The 18,649-nt window shown below is 37.5% G+C and overlaps 1 protein-coding gene across 21 annotated transcripts in view; it reads right to left on the minus strand.

Moving 5' to 3' along the window:
* Nucleotides 1-18,649, minus strand: part of LOC139947974 (voltage-dependent calcium channel type A subunit alpha-1-like) — a 201,713-nt gene that overhangs the window by 65,825 nt on the left and 117,239 nt on the right. For 19 of the 21 annotated variants that reach the window (XM_071945897.1, XM_071945893.1, XM_071945886.1 and 16 more), the window contains 10 exons: nucleotides 18,329-18,438; nucleotides 14,163-14,294; nucleotides 10,470-10,548; nucleotides 8,690-8,807; nucleotides 7,643-7,811; nucleotides 6,708-6,787; nucleotides 3,841-4,035; nucleotides 2,971-3,046; nucleotides 1,760-1,898; nucleotides 568-743 (listed from right to left, as the gene is read on the minus strand). In XM_071945897.1, coding sequence (XP_071801998.1) covers nucleotides 568-743; nucleotides 1,760-1,898; nucleotides 2,971-3,046; nucleotides 3,841-4,035; nucleotides 6,708-6,787; nucleotides 7,643-7,811; nucleotides 8,690-8,807; nucleotides 10,470-10,548; nucleotides 14,163-14,294; nucleotides 18,329-18,438 — 1,274 coding nt within the window. The remainder of the gene's footprint in view (nucleotides 1-567; nucleotides 744-1,759; nucleotides 1,899-2,970; nucleotides 3,047-3,840; nucleotides 4,036-6,707; nucleotides 6,788-7,642; nucleotides 7,812-8,689; nucleotides 8,808-10,469; nucleotides 10,549-14,162; nucleotides 14,295-18,328; nucleotides 18,439-18,649) is intronic. The other 2 variants (XM_071945888.1, XM_071945898.1) reach the window with 2 other exon arrangements.

Consider the following 18,649-nt stretch of genomic DNA (forward strand, 5'->3'; position numbering starts at 1 on the left):
AAGGATTACATAACCTCAAAAAGTTGTAAAATGAAACTCCTTATCTTTTTTCTTTTTCTCCAGAAGCAATCAGAGTATACTGATTGAAACTTCGAGTTGAAACCAACAGTTCTTTTCAGAACCACCCTCAACTCATTTAGAGACAGTCATTACATGGTGTTACCGCAAACCTTCCCATATCGTATTTCCACCATGCAAAGTTTCAAATCCTACTTAATTTGAAACTGATAAATTTTTGTTCAGATGACCTCATTTCTGACTCTGTTTGTGAGATGAAAGTGGATGGAAGTGTCCTGAGCTCAATTTCATAAAGCCTGTAAGCACAAAAGTTTGCTAACATGAAATTTCTTCCTTAATAAAAACAGGATTTCCAACCAAATTTCCACGTGATTTTCAGGATAAACAAACAACAGCTGAATGCCGGTAACAAGCAATGTGCAACAAATTAAAATTTGGTTGGTAATCTTGTTTTTATCAAGGATGAAATTTCATGCTAAGCAAATTTTTGTGCTAACAGGCTTTTATGAAATTGGGCCCAAAACTTGTTATCTAAATGATGAAACTTACGACGCTTGATTGACGGAGAACGCAACCAGGGCACAAACGACGACCACAGAGTCAAGAATATTCCACAAGTCTCTGCAGTAGGAGCCCTTGTGTAGGAGCAGACCCATGTCTAAGATCTTCAGGGTCATCTCAATGGTGAAGATTGTAGTAAAGGCATAGTCAAAGTATTCCAACACCTACAGTGAAAAAAAGACATCAGACAATGAACATTAATAATAATAATAATAATAATAATAATAATAATAATAATAATAATAATAATAATAATAATAATAATAATAACCGTATTTATTAAGCGCCTTTTCCAAAGGGTATAAAGCGCTAGGGGAAAATGCAAAATGCAACAAAAAATTATCAAATTTAAGAGCATAAAAATACAAAATGCAACAAATAAGATGGAACGATTGAACAGATGTGTTTTTAAGAGTCCCTTAAAAACTGCCCTACAGTGAAGCATTCCGAAAGGTAATGGGGAGTGAGTTTCATCTACATTGAAACTTTGCATGGTGAAGGATAACTAAGAGAGTTTTGCGGTAAAACCATGTGAAAATCTCATTTGAGTAGTATTGGTTCTGAAAAGAACCAGTGGTTGACAACTCCAATACTACTCAAGAGATTTTTTTACATGGTGTTACAGCAAACCTCTCTTAAGGCCCGATCACACAGGCCCCAATAACAAAAACAAAAACGAGAATGATAAAAACGCACGGCCTCGATTGGTTGAATTGCTCCATGCAGAATACGCACACGCTTGTCCAACCAAACGAGGGCCGCATTGTTCTCATTTTTGTTCTCGATATCGAGGCCTGTGTGACAGGGCCTTAAATCATGTATCCAATTGCAAGTAGATTTGAATCTTTGTACATGTATGATGAGAAATTTATCTGCTCCTGAAGATGGTCAGAGCATACTGATTGAAACTTTGAGTTTCCCTTAAGGTGACTCATTTATTGGTGATCTCTGCTACAGCTCCCAGGTTGTATTGTAAACTTTATATTTTGACCTCTTGCACGCACGTCACACACAGAGACTGTGCCACGCTGACCATTTTGGTCAAAATTACATTAAATTTACAATGTTGTCACTAGTGCCCCATTAAATTTTGCCTTAGCAAGGAAATTTTTTCAAGCAGTATTTTCTGCTTAACAGCTTTATGAAATTGGGCCCTGAACTATTGATATTCTAGACTTACCGCGTTGTATTGACTCTTGTTGTTTGGGTCATCAATAGGGTTCTCCATAGCTAGTGTGATACTACTCATCCCAATCACTACCATGATTAAGAAATCAAAGTAGCGAAGGTTGACCACGTAGTGACAGAAACGTCGAATCCTGTAGGACAAATCAAAAACATGTATTTGAACTTGTCCATTGCAGATTCCTTTTCGCGGTCGTGTTACCAATAACTGTTTGGGTTGAATTGGTCATTGGTTAATTTCTGCCCAAAGACTGAAACAGTTATTGGTTACAGCCGCGAAAACGCAACCCGAAATTATTAAGACATCAATATGAAGGATTCAGCATCCCTCATCTAAAGGGGCAGAGGCAATGAAATGAAGTAACTTATGGGTTGCTTGTGCAAGAGAAACTGCAACTAATTCAGTAGGATTTGAAACTTTGCATGGTGGAAAGTTTTGCGGTAACACTATGTACATGTATCTAATGAGTTGTGGTGGTTCTGAAAAGAACCGTTGGTTTCAACTCGACGTTTCGATCGGTATGCTCTGATCGTCTTCTGGAGAATCGAAACGCCGAGTTAAAACCAACGGTTCTTTTCAGAACCACCCCAACTCATTAGAGATAGTCATTACATGGTGTTACCGCAAACCTTTCCATACGGGACTAATTCCTTCTGAAACTGAAGAGAAGAATGTTGGAGCATTGGTTTTTGGGAGACATTGGAAGTTTAATTATTGTGCAATTGTAGTTTTCAACTTTTATATACATGTATAGTTGAACATAGTTTTATCTGTAACTGTTTTTAAATGATACCTGTCAATAGCGGTTAGCCGCTGTTGGATAATAACATTAAAATAAAACATCTGTTTTGGGTTGGGTGACTCGAAGAGTGCGGAACCATCCTTCTTGGTGGATGGAGAAAGGAAGATTGTTTGGGAGGAGTGGTTTGTAGGAGGGAAGAGGAGGTAAGACAGTCTACTACTTTCGGGTTGGTTATCTTGAACATCTGACAAGAAGAAGGAAAGTGTAAGACCATCCTCCTTGGAGGATGGACTAACCTCTTTGGAGGATGGAGAGAGGAAGGTGGACGGAAGGAGGAGGTAAGACGGTCTGGTGCTTAAGGGTTGGTGGTTCTGAAGATGATCCTCCTTGGAGGATTGAGGCAGGAATGGGTTGCTTTGGGGAAGGGAGTGGTTAGGAGGAGGTAAGAGAGTCTTCTACTCACGGGTTGGTGGTACTGAAGATGAAGAGTGAACTGAATGGAACCATCTCCTTGGGACCATCTTCATCTTCTTCTCCTTCTACATCAAGACAAGTCAAATAAATATCTCAAAACCACAACTCTTACGGCCTTGTCACACGAGGCTACTTTTACAGGCAACTTGGAGGCAACCAACCGCAGTGCACCGTTACAGGACCACTATGGTAGTACATCGAGTCATTCTTTAAACAATGTCTTACAAACCCCAAGAAACAGAATGTGAACATTCAAGTGTGAATGGATTCTCTTCTTGTTGGAGATTGCCTGGAACTGGTTGCCTGTAAATTGCCTTGTGTGACATGGCCTTAAGTTTAATAATCTGTGATTTCTCCAGTCTTCTAATATTAATGCACGGATAAAAATATGTGACCTTTGGCATTAGTAAACTCTAAAACTAAAAATATAGTTAAATTCTATAAACTTATGTACATTTTAGTTGAACTTGAACTTCTTTTCTTCACCCAATATTAAAGTGGCCCTTTAGAAATATTGTAGAGAAACATCACCCTCCTAAATCATCTACTGGTACCAATTAAAAAGTAAAACCCTTCATCTAACTACGTAGGTAATACGCAGATACAAGTAATTAGGTAGAACAAGTAACATTCACCCTTTCAATTGTTTTAATATAAAAGATTAAAAATAACAAATAAAATTGTCCCTTTCTTTATACTGTTTTCAATCAAAGTTGATTTTGAAAGTCCATTTTGATCGTTTTGTTCTCATTACATTAACATCTCTAAGTATGTCCCCTTCATATCTTCTGGATATCAAGTTGCCATAGCAACATAACTCGATGTGAAGAGGACATATTTTTCTTATATTTGGTCTTGCCTTCTTCTTCATTATTGTTGGTTTTGCGGCAGCACGGACAGGACGACCAGCAATCGGAATTACAGACGGCCGTGATATACGGGCAACTCACTGGTCCCATGGTAGGGCATGGCCATGGAATACCGTTGACATTCATATAGGTATACCAGCGGCGGTACCAGGGAATTGGAAGGTCCGCATCCGTTACTTGGACGTCTGGTTGAGGTTGGGGTCATAGGTCGAAGGTCATAGGTTGAAGGTCAAATTGGGTTGTGGTAGTGGTGGTGGTGGTGGTGGTGGTTGCACAATTAAGTCAGGTTGGAGAACATTGAACACAAATCAAAACAGGAGAAAAAGGAAGGTAAACATGTGCGGGTTAAAATGTGAAATAAACGGACAACAGACAATCATAAAAACAGGGTTTGGTTTTGTAGAGCGACAACAAACAGTTGCTATCAAATTGAACTGAATCAAACAAATAAAACGGTCCTATATTGAAATGTACATTATGAAGAACATTAAACATCTCGTCAGATCATAAAGAAAGATGAAGGTGAAAATTGGCTGATATAACAATTGATAATAATAATAATAACTTATTCATTTATTATGCGCATGTTTTATATAAAAAATTCTTGTTATAGTAGGGTTTTAGAAGTTGATGAGAAAGATTCAAGCTTTGTTTTGATGACAGGTCAGAATTTGCATAAAATAAAAGAAGATAGTAACTGAAAAGTTTGTACTGGTATAGGTTTTGACTGAATTTTTAGCGAATGAATTTGCATAAATTAAGAAGCTTATTCATAAACTGGAAAGTTTGTGTCGAAAAATATACCTGTGACTTTGGATTGTTAGCAAATGAGTTTGCATATATTAAGAAGTTGATTTGAGAAACCAAAGATTTGTTTGAGGATTAGAATAAGCGGCTCTGTGTTGATGAAGTAGAATGAGTGTTTGTATCAGGAATAATAGTGTGAGGGTTAATTCTACTCTGTTAAATAATCCATTATTAACAGTCATCAGCCCCAAACCAAGACCATCTAATTACTCAGAATGCATGAATTCTCCCTAGCACTAATATGAAGAATGTTGATTAATGTGTTCTCTTACTAGACATATACATTTTGATATGTGAAGGTTCTTTTAAAAAAAAAGAAGAAAATGAATTCCCAAGACTTGATGACAAGATGCAGAAAAGTGATATTGATGCACAAAATAAAAGACAACGAACAAGAAGATGACTGGGAGTAACATCAGATGAATACGTACAGGACGATGGTAGGTACGGAGGTGGGGTTCTGACGGTGAAGGGTAAAGAGGTGAGATTAGGCAGGTGAGAGGTACAAAAGTGAGAGGTACAAAAGTGAGAGGTACAAAAGTGAGAGGTACAAAAGTGAGAGGTACAAAAGTGAGAGGTACAAAAGTGAGAGGTACAAAAGTGAGAGGTACAAAAGTGAGAGGTACAAAAGTGAGAGGTACAAAAGTGAGAGGTACAAAAGTGAGAGGTACAAAAGTGAGAGGTACAAAAGTGAGAGGTACAAAAGTGAGAGGTACAAAAGTGAGAGGTACAAAAGTGAGAGGTACAAAAGTGAGAGGTACAAAAGTGAGAGGTACAAAAGTGAGAGGTACAAAAGTGAGAGGTACAAAAGTGAGAGGTACAAAAGTGAGAGGTACAAAAGTGAGAGGTACAAAAGTGAGAGGTACAAAAGTGAGAGGTACAAAAGTGAGAGGTGCAAAGGTGAGGGATATGGGAGATGAGGGCGAGGGTAATGAGGGTTCTTAGTTCTAGGAGTGAGGGCTAATTGTGGAGCTTATCCAGCATGGATTCTAGAGGTTTGAATAAACCAACTTCTCGTTTTTATAGCTATGCAAAGCTACAATTATGGCATTTGTCAGCCCTGAACAAAGATTCAGACAATTTGGGAATCACTCAGGATTTTTTGTACTTGACACATCACCAAACATTCGCAAATACAACTTTGAAGAGACATCTTTGCAAAGGGGGGGTTTGGAAATTCCATGGAGAGTCTCCGAGAAGGTTTTAGAAGTGTTAGTGCTAATAGTTACCATGATTTAGGGATAACTTCTAAAGAAGGCAAGGCCAAGAGAGATGATAATGTAGTAGAGCCTGTTACCAGAGAGTTGATGATCACCCAGTAAAGTTACCAATGAACAAGCATATAAATTAAGCACCATGACAGACTCTTGTTGCGCCTAGTAGCCAAGGCTAGGCGCCCATGGCTAGGGCTCAAGCTGAAACCTAGGCTTTAAGCCAAAGCCGTGACTCAAAGCTTAAAGTGTAAGCCAGAGCCTGACCCACAGCCAATTTTGAGGACAACAAGGTCTCAGAAATCTAAACAGATCTAATACTATTTGATAAAACCCTTCACCAACTAAATAAGTAGAATCGCTAGGGATAGGAAACCCTAGTTCAGATAATGTTGCTAAATATTATGAGGAAACCAATGACAAGAACCAGATCTGGTGTTTAACTCATATAAAGTTCCTTTAAGATACAAGCATTATAATGCACATCGAGTAATGTACAACCCATCACCTTGAGAATTCAATCTGTCCCCTCCCCAATACCTATGATAAAGATGATGAAAACATAATACTAGTTTTGAAGGGATCTAGAGATAACTTTATGTAGTTTTACTGACAAGTCTGTTCCATTCTTAATTTTTGATATCAATCATTCAAAAGAAACTAAAAAAGAAATTTTGAGTTTGAGGTTTTGAGTTGTAACTCCGCTAAGCACTTTGATTGCACATAGAGAAGTGCATATGGCTTGCCAAGATTTGTATTACAGAGTAATTCACTGATCTGAGATTTTGTGATGAGATTGTGAGTGGTTGTTGCAACTTGACCTTTGCACTTTGACCTACCTGGGTCGCCATTCTCCACACTGTGATCACCGTTCATCCTCCGATTCACATCATTCATATGGATGGTAGTGCTACCCTCTCTGTATAATCAATAATCAATAAGTAATAGTCAGTAACAAAAGTCAGTTCAATAATCAATAGTCAATATATTGATTAAAGGAACACGTTGCCTTGGATCGGTCGAGTTGGTCTTTGAAAAGCGTTTGTAACCGTTTTTTATAAAATGCATATGGGTAGAAAGATGTTGTAAAAGTAGAATACAATGATCCACACAAACATGCCTCGAAATTGCGTGGTTTTCCTTTTACCTCGTCGACTAACACGTCGGCCATTTATGGGGGTCAAAATTTTGACTCCCATAAATGGCCGACCATGTTAGTTCGCACAGTAGAAGGAAAACCACACAATTTCGAGGCAAACTTGTGTGGATCATTGTATTCTACTTTTAAAACATCTTTCCAACCATATGCATTTTATAAAAAACGGTTACAAACGCTTTTGTTTTGACCAACTCGTCTGATCCAAGGCAACGTGTTCCTTTAATAGTGGATCCTGTACTTTTTTAGTTACAGTTGGGGCTGTTTTTCTGAGACTAAACTGTGAAGAACAAGATGTGGTTATGGCGAATACTCACACATTTTATTTCTACACATGTATAAAAGTGAGAGAAACATTTTTTTGGTAGTTGACACTGGGCCCAATTTCATAAAGTTGTTAGCAGAAAATACTGCTTAACAAATTAATTAGCATACGTGAACTATCATTTTTCACGTCAGGTACGTATGTGCTCGCAGACATCATATGTGAGCATGCAATAAGCCCAAAGTGGCAATGTCATCCGGAAACAACACAATTGTTTGACGTTCACGTTCACTTATTTGCTCACGGAACTTGCAGCTAAACCTCGCTATCGTATAAGTTAAACTTCTACTTACAGTGCTTCCTCCCCAGGTTGAGGTGAGCCCCGATTGGATCGTAATTCTTCGGCCTCCAAGGCACGTTGCTCCGCTGCGGCTTCTTCATCTTCTAGATCCATCTTGGTCATCTCTTGGGCGTTGGCCAGATTGTCCACAGCGATGGCAAGGAAGACATTGAGTAGAGTGTCTTAATGAGGAGCAAGGTAGTTAAGGAAATAGCATGGCTCTCTAAACTAAAAAAAACAAAACAAGTACAGTTACAGAGTAAGTTACAAGTAGAAGTTGAAACTTTGCATGGCGGGAATATAGGGTGCGTTTGATTAGCTTCCCTGTGTTGACCCCGCGATGCTCATTCGGGTGAGCCCCTGACAAGAGCTAATGGAATGTTCACACTCGCCCTCTCGTGGTGACGTCATGCACCTGGGGCCAGCCCAAAGTGACCCACTCCATAAGCAGGGCACTTGGGGCTAGCCGATTTTGTTGGTTTTCCCTCTTGTTATTGCGCTAATTGAACTGTTTGATGTGTGATCAAATATGGGCTCATGATATTTTTGTTGGCTTCAAATGCTACAACTACACATAAAATCAAAGTCTTACATGTATATAGTGCACATATCTACCAAACAAGGTACCCAAGGCGCTGAGTATATATACAAACTTTCAGAAAGATGGTTATTGCAGTAATGAATTCTGAGACCCAATTATTTAGCAACTTATAAGGGTTTACAAGGTGCTACATGTACGTCATATACAGCAGCCACAGCCAGGAACACCAGGGCGAACCCCTTCTCTTTTCGATAAGTGCACTGGGTTCTTTTACATGCGTTACACAACACATGGGACCAACGGCTTTACGCCCCATCTGAAGGACAAAGCAATGGTTAAGTGTCTTGCTTAAGGACACAAGTGTCACGGCTGGGGGATTCAAACCCACACTCTGCTGATCAGAAACACCAGAGTTTGAACTCGGTGCTCTTAACCGCTCGACAACGACACTTCCATCACATGTCAGTCTCTGTTTTCATTCATGCTTGCGATGAAACTTTTAAGATGGAAAAAGGATACAGTTGCCAAATAGCACCAAGACAACAAAGTAGAGAGAGCTAAGCATTCCCGTCTGAACACCGCCCTGGGATTTGATGCCGTAGTACATCACTAAATTCCAATCTTCACCAGTCAGAATCTGAAATCAAACAAATCAAGATCATGAAAATCAAAATCAATAATCCCAAGTACAGTCTTTGAAATCAATGATCCCAACTGACCTACTTCTTGTGCATAAGGCAGATCTATGAAATTGGCCCAGATTGGAACGATTGAGAAGTAAACACTCAAAGGCAGTGGACACTATTGGTAGTTACTCAAAATAATTATAAGCATAAAACCTTACTTGGCAACAAGTAATGGGTAGAGGTTGATAGTGTAAAACATTGTGAGAAACGGCTCCCTCTGAAGTGGCGTAGTTTTCGAGAGAGAAGTAATTTTCCTTGAATTTGATTTTGAGACCTCAGATTTAGAATTTGAGGTCAAGAAATCAAGCATCTGAAAGCACACAACATTGTGTGACCAGGTTGTTTTTACTTTCATTATTATCTCGCAACTTCGACAACCAATTGAGCTCAAGTTTTCACAGGTTTGATATTTTATGCATATGTTGAGATACACCAAGTGAGAAGACTGGTCTTTGACAATTACCAAAAGTGTCCACTGTCTTTATGAGATGTAAGAAATCAAATAATGATACATTGTTAGATGTCAAGACATTTGTTTATCTTTATGTTGTTATGCAAGTCCCCAGACACACAAGCCCTGAAGGCCACTTCAAGGTGTGGGCTACAAATCAACTGTTTTTCCAGGGGCCGTTGCCACCTACTCATGGGGCTGAAACAGGGTTACCCCCTTTACAGTCCAAACAGATTTAAGTGTGATTCCAGACAAGTCTCCACCTTCAAGGTTTGGTCTTCACCAACAATCGATTAAATAAGATGTGATGAGAGTAAAACTTGCACCTCGGGTATTTTAAATTGCAAATTAAAATCACAGAGAGAATGTGGGAATGAGAGGGTTGTTGTTCTGCAGGGTGATGCATTGAGGCAGGTGTTGATTCTATCAAATACATCTCTTGAATAATTCTTGTTTATTTATTTTTTATTCTTTATAACCGCATGGTGCTTTAATCCTATCTGTGTAAAAACTGTGAATATTTCATTTCAAAAGCTGGTAGTGTTTTTGAGAAAATCTGAAGCGGTTATGTCCACACGCCATGGAAGAATAACTCATAATTGGAATATACATGTACAATCTGGGAAACACTTCATGGATGAAACTTTTCTCAGATGGAATTTAAAGGAAATCCCTTTGACTAAAACCACATTCCTCTAAAGGGAATCAGTTCTCAAAAATGTTATACATTGTCAACAGCTTCAGGGGCTCTTACCATGCAAGTTTCTATGGTCATTAGTTTGTGGAGTATTTACCAAAGGTGCAGTCTCAATTCAAATAGATATTATTTTGGATCTTGTTCTTACAAGTAATTGTATATTTTAAGGGTAAAACCAAATCGAATATTCTATCCCAGCTGCAAATTTAACATCTACTAAATTGTTGCGGTACCCGCTGCCAAAACATAGGATTCCAACTACCTCTAGCTACCGGGCAATCTCGTTGGTCTAGTTGGTAAGACACTGCTCTAGAATTGCAAGGGTCGTGGGTTTGACGTCCACCCGAGTAATATGCATGTGATTTTGTTCACAGAGCTCTGAAAAGTACTGAGAATACATTGCTAACACATCGGTGGTATATGGGTCAAATTAAAATTAATATTTTAAGGAGTTCTTATTTTTACCTGAAATACCGTCATGAGGGCAATAGGGAAGATGTCAAAATTGCTGGCAGGCTTCGGACTTTCATGATCGTAGTTGAAGCTTGGGAAAAATACAAATTCAACGTGTCAATCAATCAATTATAACAACTGGTATCCTTGAGAATTCTGTCACTTTGCTTTCATATTTTTGCGAATTCATTGAATACTTCAGTTGTTGACAGTACACCTTTGTTGAAATGACAAAGGGTATCAGTTGATGAAAAAAATATTCTGGTTTTACAGTATTTGCAACGCACTAACAAACATAGTGATGAGATACATGGAACCAGACAAAATAATGCAAATGAGTATTGGTTGATTGATGACAAAAATAGTCTGGTTCTTATGTATTGGCAATGCACACAAGAACATAGTGATGAGATACAAGGAACCAGACAAAATTATGCAAATGAGCATTGGTAGATTGATGACAAAACAGTCTGGTTCTTATGTATTGGCTACGCACTCATAAACATAGTGATGAGATACATGGAACCAGACAAAATAATGCAAATCAGTATTGGTTGATTGATGACAAAAATAGTCTGGTTCTAATGCATTGGCTACGCACTCACAAACATATTGATGAGATACAAGGAACCAGACAGAATTATGCAAATGAGACAGAATACTCATGATAACAGCTGTAGTTTGGTTGAATCATAAAAATAATGAAGTGAAGACAAATTTTACATTATCAAAATTCTTACAGCTAAAATAAATTATTCAATTCATACATAATACTTTAAAACCCATATCTTTAAAGTGTAATAAATGTACTTAAATAGTTATGTACATTGTACATGTAGCTTTGAGATGTTGAAATTATATTATAATATACTATTTACAGATGTACATGTCATTTAGCTGATTAGCAATGTGATGTATTTTCTATAATAGTTGTTTTTGTTTCAATATATATATGTTTTAAGTTGATGGCATACCAATGGTTTAAATGTTGAAGTGAAATCAATGGACTGATTATCAAACATGTGGTGACTTTAATGGATAGGATGTTAAAATTAATCAGACCATGTGTAAAGTAATCATAGGGTGATGCTAGTGGATGAGATGCACAAAATGTGTACAAAAATGAACAAACACAACACAAGAAAATCCAATAAAGTACAATGTAGTTATTTTCCAAATGGTATTTCATTATCAGAATCAAGAAAAAAAAGAAAAAAATTCATCCATGATTTTCAACAATTTCTAGTTCACCCTAGTACAACTGTAATTGCGTACCTGCTTAAAAACATCAAATTTTATGCTAATATTTTGAAAGCAGGTCATAAAAATTTAATGTATTTTTTAATAATCCAACACATTCTTCCTACCGAACTATTGTGTGCGATGTGTATATAGCTTGGAATGACACCCCCGTTACTAAAATGGAACACTCTTTTCAGCCAAACGTAAATTTATACGACTTCAGGTTACATATAAATTATGAATATCCCTTAATGGCACATTTCACAATAGTTTCTTTTGTTCGGAGATATAAGTGGTTGAATGAAAGGGTGTTCATATGCAAATTTTTCATCAACATTTATGTTTTTTATTTGACTACATTGTAGCATTCTTTACAAATGTGAACATTTTATTACAGATAACGTTCTTGATTCTCATTCTGAAAGTACACAAAACATATCTTTGCAGTTTATGTGAACAAAACTTCACACTTTTTGTTTAGCACTTTCCGTAAATATGAAGCCGTTTTTCATTTGTTACAATTGTCATTTTCCTCAACACTTGTCCAAATCTTCTTACACTTGTTACAGATAAATATATTTGTTGACACCTTATTAAATATGTAAATTTTTGTCTTTGGTGAGTCTGAATCAATAAGAAGTTGTTAAGACGTCTCTGTCACCTGAGTGTAGGGTTTAGGTGTCATCGTGAGACATTCTCAAGGCAGCATCCTCCGTTGCCAAGGAGGAAGGGGGCGAGAGTGCATCTTACTAAAACGTGAGAGGGTGTCTTCGAGGTGATATCTTTAATCAAATCTCTTATAAGTCTTACAATAGAAGATGATCATGAAAAAATGATTTCTCTTTGTGTCCGTCTGAGGAGGAGGTGGAGTCGCAAAGGAACTGGTTTTTTTTAGGCAATCCTTCGGGCTCCAGCTGTTTCTTTTTCTTTACTGTATTTAAATTGCTCTTTGCTGTGTTTTTTATGTTTTTTAACCTAGTGTATTTAAAATGCTCTTTGCTGTATTTTTCAATGTTGTTAACCTAATTAATACGACTATTGTACTTTGTCTTTTTATTCCTGAGAAATAAAATAAATATAAATATAAGTGTTACCACAAAATCACAATTTGTTTGGAGAGTTTTATTGGCTTCCAACCACTTCTCATAGGATCATTTCAATTTTGTTGATGGAAATAACATAAAAAGGCAATTGTAAAAGACATGTACAGGAAATGTGGTCTGGCGACGCAGTCCTTGTGATGTGCAAGCCAGGATTTATTAGTGCTTTTTAATTTTGATTGTGGTTCAAGCTTAGAATGGGTACAAGTATTCTGAGCGCAATAACAACTTGGTTGTATAAGATGGACGATCGTATGGAAAATCCCATTACGGTGTGTTCAATACATAAGCCAGCCATTTCCGCCGTGCCGGATTACGAGTTCTATCTAACAATGGAGCGCATAAATTCTTTTCTGATGTCAGTTTCTGCTCCATTGAAGTGGTTTTCTTTTTAAAATGAAAACAAGAGAATTATTTTCTTTGACTTTGAGTGCATTGTAAAAGTGGAATGAATAACTAATTGCATGGTTTTATTATTTTTTTTTTCAAGAGCATCTTTGTTCAGAGGTAGAGTGGTTTTGGATTTTGTTGAACCATGAACAAGTAATTCTTCTGTAATAAATTTTAATTTTAAAATGATAATTAAATTGGTTATTGAGTGCAACTAAGCAATGCTGTTTTCAGATAAATGAATTTGTTTATGTTAATGTGAATTAGAGTTTTGAATTTTGTGTTGAATTAAATCAATTTAAGACAGATTAAAACTGCTAAGTACAAGTATTATACATGTCATCAGGGATCACAGATTCTAAATTAAATTTTCAAATGGCGAGTATTTTTTGCTGAAACTACATGATCTGAGGAAACATTATTTGTTGTACAAATTTTTCTTATTCATACCATTTCTTAGTATGTCCATGTAAATATGCTATCATGAGTAAAATTTACGTTTAATTTGCTTAGGTTATTATTTGTATAAGCCTAATTCTTGTGAGTCATTTTAACCACAAATAAAATATCTACATAATTAGTAAATATTAAATATACTTCTCTAAGCCTATTTCAATAAAAAAAATATAATGAATATTAACTTAAAGTTTTTCAACTTTCTACAGACGAGTAAAGATTTGATGAATTTGCAAAAAGTGGAAATATATTAGGATAGTATTTTTTTTAAGCAAAGTGTACAAATGTAAAGATTCTTTGCATCGTGCGTATCGTGAATGAAACAACATGCCATACTCGAGTAAAATGTGAAATTTTGAAATCAGTATCGGCAATGAGATGAGATAATAATATAGAATTTCAAAGTTGGTTGTTTTGTTTGGCAATGCACTGCAACTTAAAACACTAGTGATACAAATAATACATCAATGCTTGGTGATGTCAAGAATTGAGTGCAGAAAATCGGCGGCAAATTTACCTTCCACCAAACAGCTGCATTCCAAGAAGAGCAAAGATGAGAATGAAGAGGAAGAGGAGGAACAGCAAACTGACAATGGAGCGCATACTACTCAGGAGGGATACCACCAGATTTCTTAACGAGGACCAATATCTGGAGGGACGAAATCGGGTTGACGAGGGGGCGATGACGAGGTGGGGCAAGAGGGGCAAGAAATTGACACAGAAAGAGAGAATGAGGTAGGAAGAGGATTGGTGGAAGAGTTGAGAAAAACATCAATTAGATGAGATGAGATTGGGTTTGAAGAAATGGAATGAAAGAAGTTTTAAGAGAACACATCAATAAGACGAGATTGAAGACGATAAGGACATGAGATGGGAGGAATTTTAAGAAAGGATGTAGAGGGTAGGAATTCAAGAAAGTAAAGAAGATTAAATATCAGCGGAAGATTTTAAGAAAGGTGTAGAGAGTGGAAGGTTTGGGGGAGAAGAGAATAGGTAACAAGGTGGAAATGGGTTTGGATCGGTGGAGAAATGAAGGAAGAGTAGGCAAGGAGGAATGAATGATGTACACAGGACAATCGAGGAGGTTCAAGATAACGATTTGAGGACGAGAGAAAAGAAAGGAGTGTGGAATCGGTGAGTTGAGAGTACAAAGGGTGAGAAATGGGAGAGAAAAAAACAAAAAAATACAATTAACATTAGTGCTTTGTGCACCATGGTTTCTGTTGCCATGGTATCGTAATTGATGCTGTTGTGGTTGACACTGTCTGACCATGAGGAAGCTGACACTCAGCAGACGAGGCACCTCAGGTGATGATGGTCACACTCTGCATCTTCAAGAAAATTAAACATGTCCTTGGAGGACGGAAGAAGAAGTCTGTGAATCGAGATGGGAGGTTTATCTTTATGTGAACATGCAAGCTGCAAATGTGTGTCACAGTGTGACAGAGGATAGTATTGGGAAAAAGATACAAAACGTTAAGAGAAATAATTGTGAGTCTTGTGACGTCTTGAGAATTTTAGAAGGATAAAAAAAGATTGTGTTGAGATGAAAATGGGCAGCTTTCTGAATAGAGAAAAATAAAGAAGAGATATTTAGAGTGAATTAGACTTCAAGGGAAGGTACAACATTCCTGTCAACAAGGTTTTCATTACTTTTTTATTAGAATTTTGGAGATTAGAACAATTTAAATCCATTTCCCCCCAATTGTTTCTACTACTTCCAAACATTTCAATTTTTGTTTGGGTTGTTTTTTGTTTTACTTATTGTTAACTAAAGACTGTTGTACCTTCCCTTTTTCTAGAAACATGTTGCAATGCTGGTCAGCCACTCAGCCACTGAAAATAAATAAAAAACACACAAGAATTTGGCAAAGTTGTGGAATCTTCAGAGCTTGGGAAACAAAATGTGAGGTGAAAATGACATGAAAATATGAGAAAATCTGACAATCCTAAACTGATTACCAGGAGGCTTACCTAACCTCCAAAGATCAATGCCTATTTTCAACTGAGCTTCAACAAACCTCCATCTTATCGTCAACCAATCACCTACAGTCCTAGACTATGAACATGTCACATTGGGATAACCTACGACCCTTTTCGAAACTACGGCTTCGGCTCCAGATTCGACTTGGGCTACAATCCCGGCTAAAATGCTTGGGCCACCCATTCCTAACATTACATAAAACTATTCCCTGTACACTTCCCCCCAGACAATAATCATTCTCTCCCCCGTCCCCCCCTCCCCCCCACCCTCAATGTTGACTGGAATGCAGAAGACCTTGCAATCAGAACCAACATTGAAAGGGGCAGGGGGACCCCACGAGATGTGGACGGGGTTGTAGTGGTGGTTTTGACAATTGGGCATGCTTTGCGTACGCGCTCTGGGGTCTATTTCGCAAAGAATTAGGACTAGTCCTAACTTAGGAATAGTCAAAGGAGATCAATTAAAAACGTATGGCTAGTCCTAAGTTAGGAGATTAGCTCGTCCTAACTCGAGACAAGACTAGTCTTAACTCTTTGTGAAATCCACCCTAGGGATTCTGAAGAAACAACGAAGCCTGAAGCCGAATCCAAAGCCAAAGCCATGGATTTGAAACGGACCTACATTATGTGGCTAGCCTTCGCGTTTTTCTATGGGTGTCTGCCATTCTGGCGTACTTACGAACCCCCGAAGAGCTGCATGCCGAGTAAGGCAAAGATGACGATAAACAAGAAGAGCAAAAAGACAAGACTGACAATGGAGCGTATACTATGCATCAACGACATGATGAGGTAACGCAATGGAGACCAGTATCTGAGAAGGAGGCAGCAGGAAAGAGATAAAAGAATAAACCAAGAGGGAGTTATGGAGCAACCTCTATCCCAAACTACAAGCTAGCGATGGGACTAATTACCCAGGGAAGGGATGCAGGGTTGGTGAAAGTTTGTTCCATGCTTTTAACATAAATGAAACTTAACTTTGCCAAAGGGTTTGGTTTAGCATTGATATTGGGTGCACGATTTGAATAAGGGTACTTTTTGTTTTTAGCATACAATACTGCTTGGTACATGTATGTATGTATGTACAAGGTTTGGACTTACATGTGTATCAAAACATCAAGTCCATAAGAAGTCTTGCAAAGTGAGATGTACATGTACAATGTATAAGTCACATAGAGTTATATATGTGAACTACACTTGTAGAGGGCGCACTGGTGAACTTCTTGCACAAACGCGACGGGACCACACGGAGACTCGCCATTCTGTACGCGCGTTGAATATGAAGTACACGTTGGAGTTTGTGTTTATTGAACGCTACGCGATGCTGTTTTGTCAACTTACAAAATGGCCACACAAACGCACGCTGTGCGATGCCTGTTTTGTCAACTTAGAAAATGGCCGCCTGCGTGCATGCCGGGTCACGTATATAGGCCAGTGTGCCCTCTACTTCTCATATATAACTCTATGATGATAAGTCATCAGTTGCACCTTGAACCAAAGTATTGGTAAAATAATCTATTTTTTTTTTGCAAATTGGCTTTTGATCACGAGCTTGAGAACCTAACACATATTACACATAATAGTATTTAGTTATACCACTTAGCAAGACTGACATGTCTGAAACAGCAGTTTGCAAAACAGATAAATTTCAAGATTTTTTCTAAACAATGAATTTGGTTCATTGTCTGACTGTATGATGAATTGATCAGTCTGGATTTTGTGTGAAAAAAAGGTTCAAATTAACCTAGAAAAAGGAGCCTTCTTTTAAGCAATTTATTTGATTATAATAATGTGATGGTGAGGAGGGGGATGGTAGAACTAGCTCCTAAATGACATCAGCACACATAGCTTCTACTTTGTTTATATGAAAACTATTCTCCAAACAAACGCCACCCTGGGGGGACATGTAAGCGATAAAAAAACAAACAGATTTTGTGTTAGTTTGAGGAAAAAATATCCTGCTTATGCAATGAATTATGAGTTGCTGTTTTTGCCAAACATTTTGTTTCCAAATGAGCGCCTGGGCGCCGAGATGATGAGTTACTGAAAAATAAACACAAATTTTAAGTTAGTACATTTTCAAAATAAACATTTCAATTAAAAGCACATGATAAGTAGCACTATCAGGGACTGTTGAATGATGTTGTCAATTGTAGATGCGGAGTCATGATCTCCAGGAAACACTTCAGTAGAAAATTGTTATAATTACACAAATAATAAATAGTATTGTCACAAACACCAAAAGATATACACAATTCAATAAAATACTTTCTCCACAATAGTTTACCACAATTGATATACACATGTACCTCCAATAGTTTTTATTGTCCACAATTGCTATGCTTCCTCATCGAGTAAGTTTGATCCTTTTTTTTTGAGGAATGAACCAATCTCATATAAGTTACGTAACAAATCAACAGATTGGTTGGACGGTGGAATGGTGTGTGGCATCAAAAACAAAGACAGAAACCAATTCTCCTTCCCCGGATAACAATGATGTAACTTCCATTTAAAGGTCAGTGCAGAACTGATTACTATTACCCTGCCAATAAGATGAAAACTAACCCAGGGACAAGGCCAGAATACCTTCAAATCCCCCAAAAATATAATACACATAGTTATGAAACATCAGATTATTCAAGTGCGAATTCTGAGACTCCACTCTTTGTTGTTAAAATAAAAAGACAACTCAAAGTTACTGACCTTGTTACTTTGAATATTCTTAGAAGACGTAAAGCTCGGAGGACACTGAGACCAAAAGATCCACCTTGGAAATTGGTGTAGACGACTTCAAACAAGCTGGCAAGAATAACCTGTAAGGTAAGATGGGTATTGTAAGATGTAAGTGGTTAGAGAGTAGACGATGGGAGGACGGAGTTGAAGATTAGGTGAGATCTGCGATAGCACCATGTGAAAATCTCTTTTGAGAGGTGTTTGTTCTGAAAAGAAACGGTGGTGTACAACTCAATGTTTCGTTGAGTTTGCTCTGATGAGCGTATTTAGGAGGATGCTAAAATCTTGATA

The sequence above is a fragment of the Asterias amurensis genome, chromosome 15, assembly GCF_032118995.1.
Source record: "Asterias amurensis chromosome 15, ASM3211899v1".
Taxonomy (NCBI): Eukaryota; Metazoa; Echinodermata; class Asteroidea; order Forcipulatida; family Asteriidae; genus Asterias; species Asterias amurensis.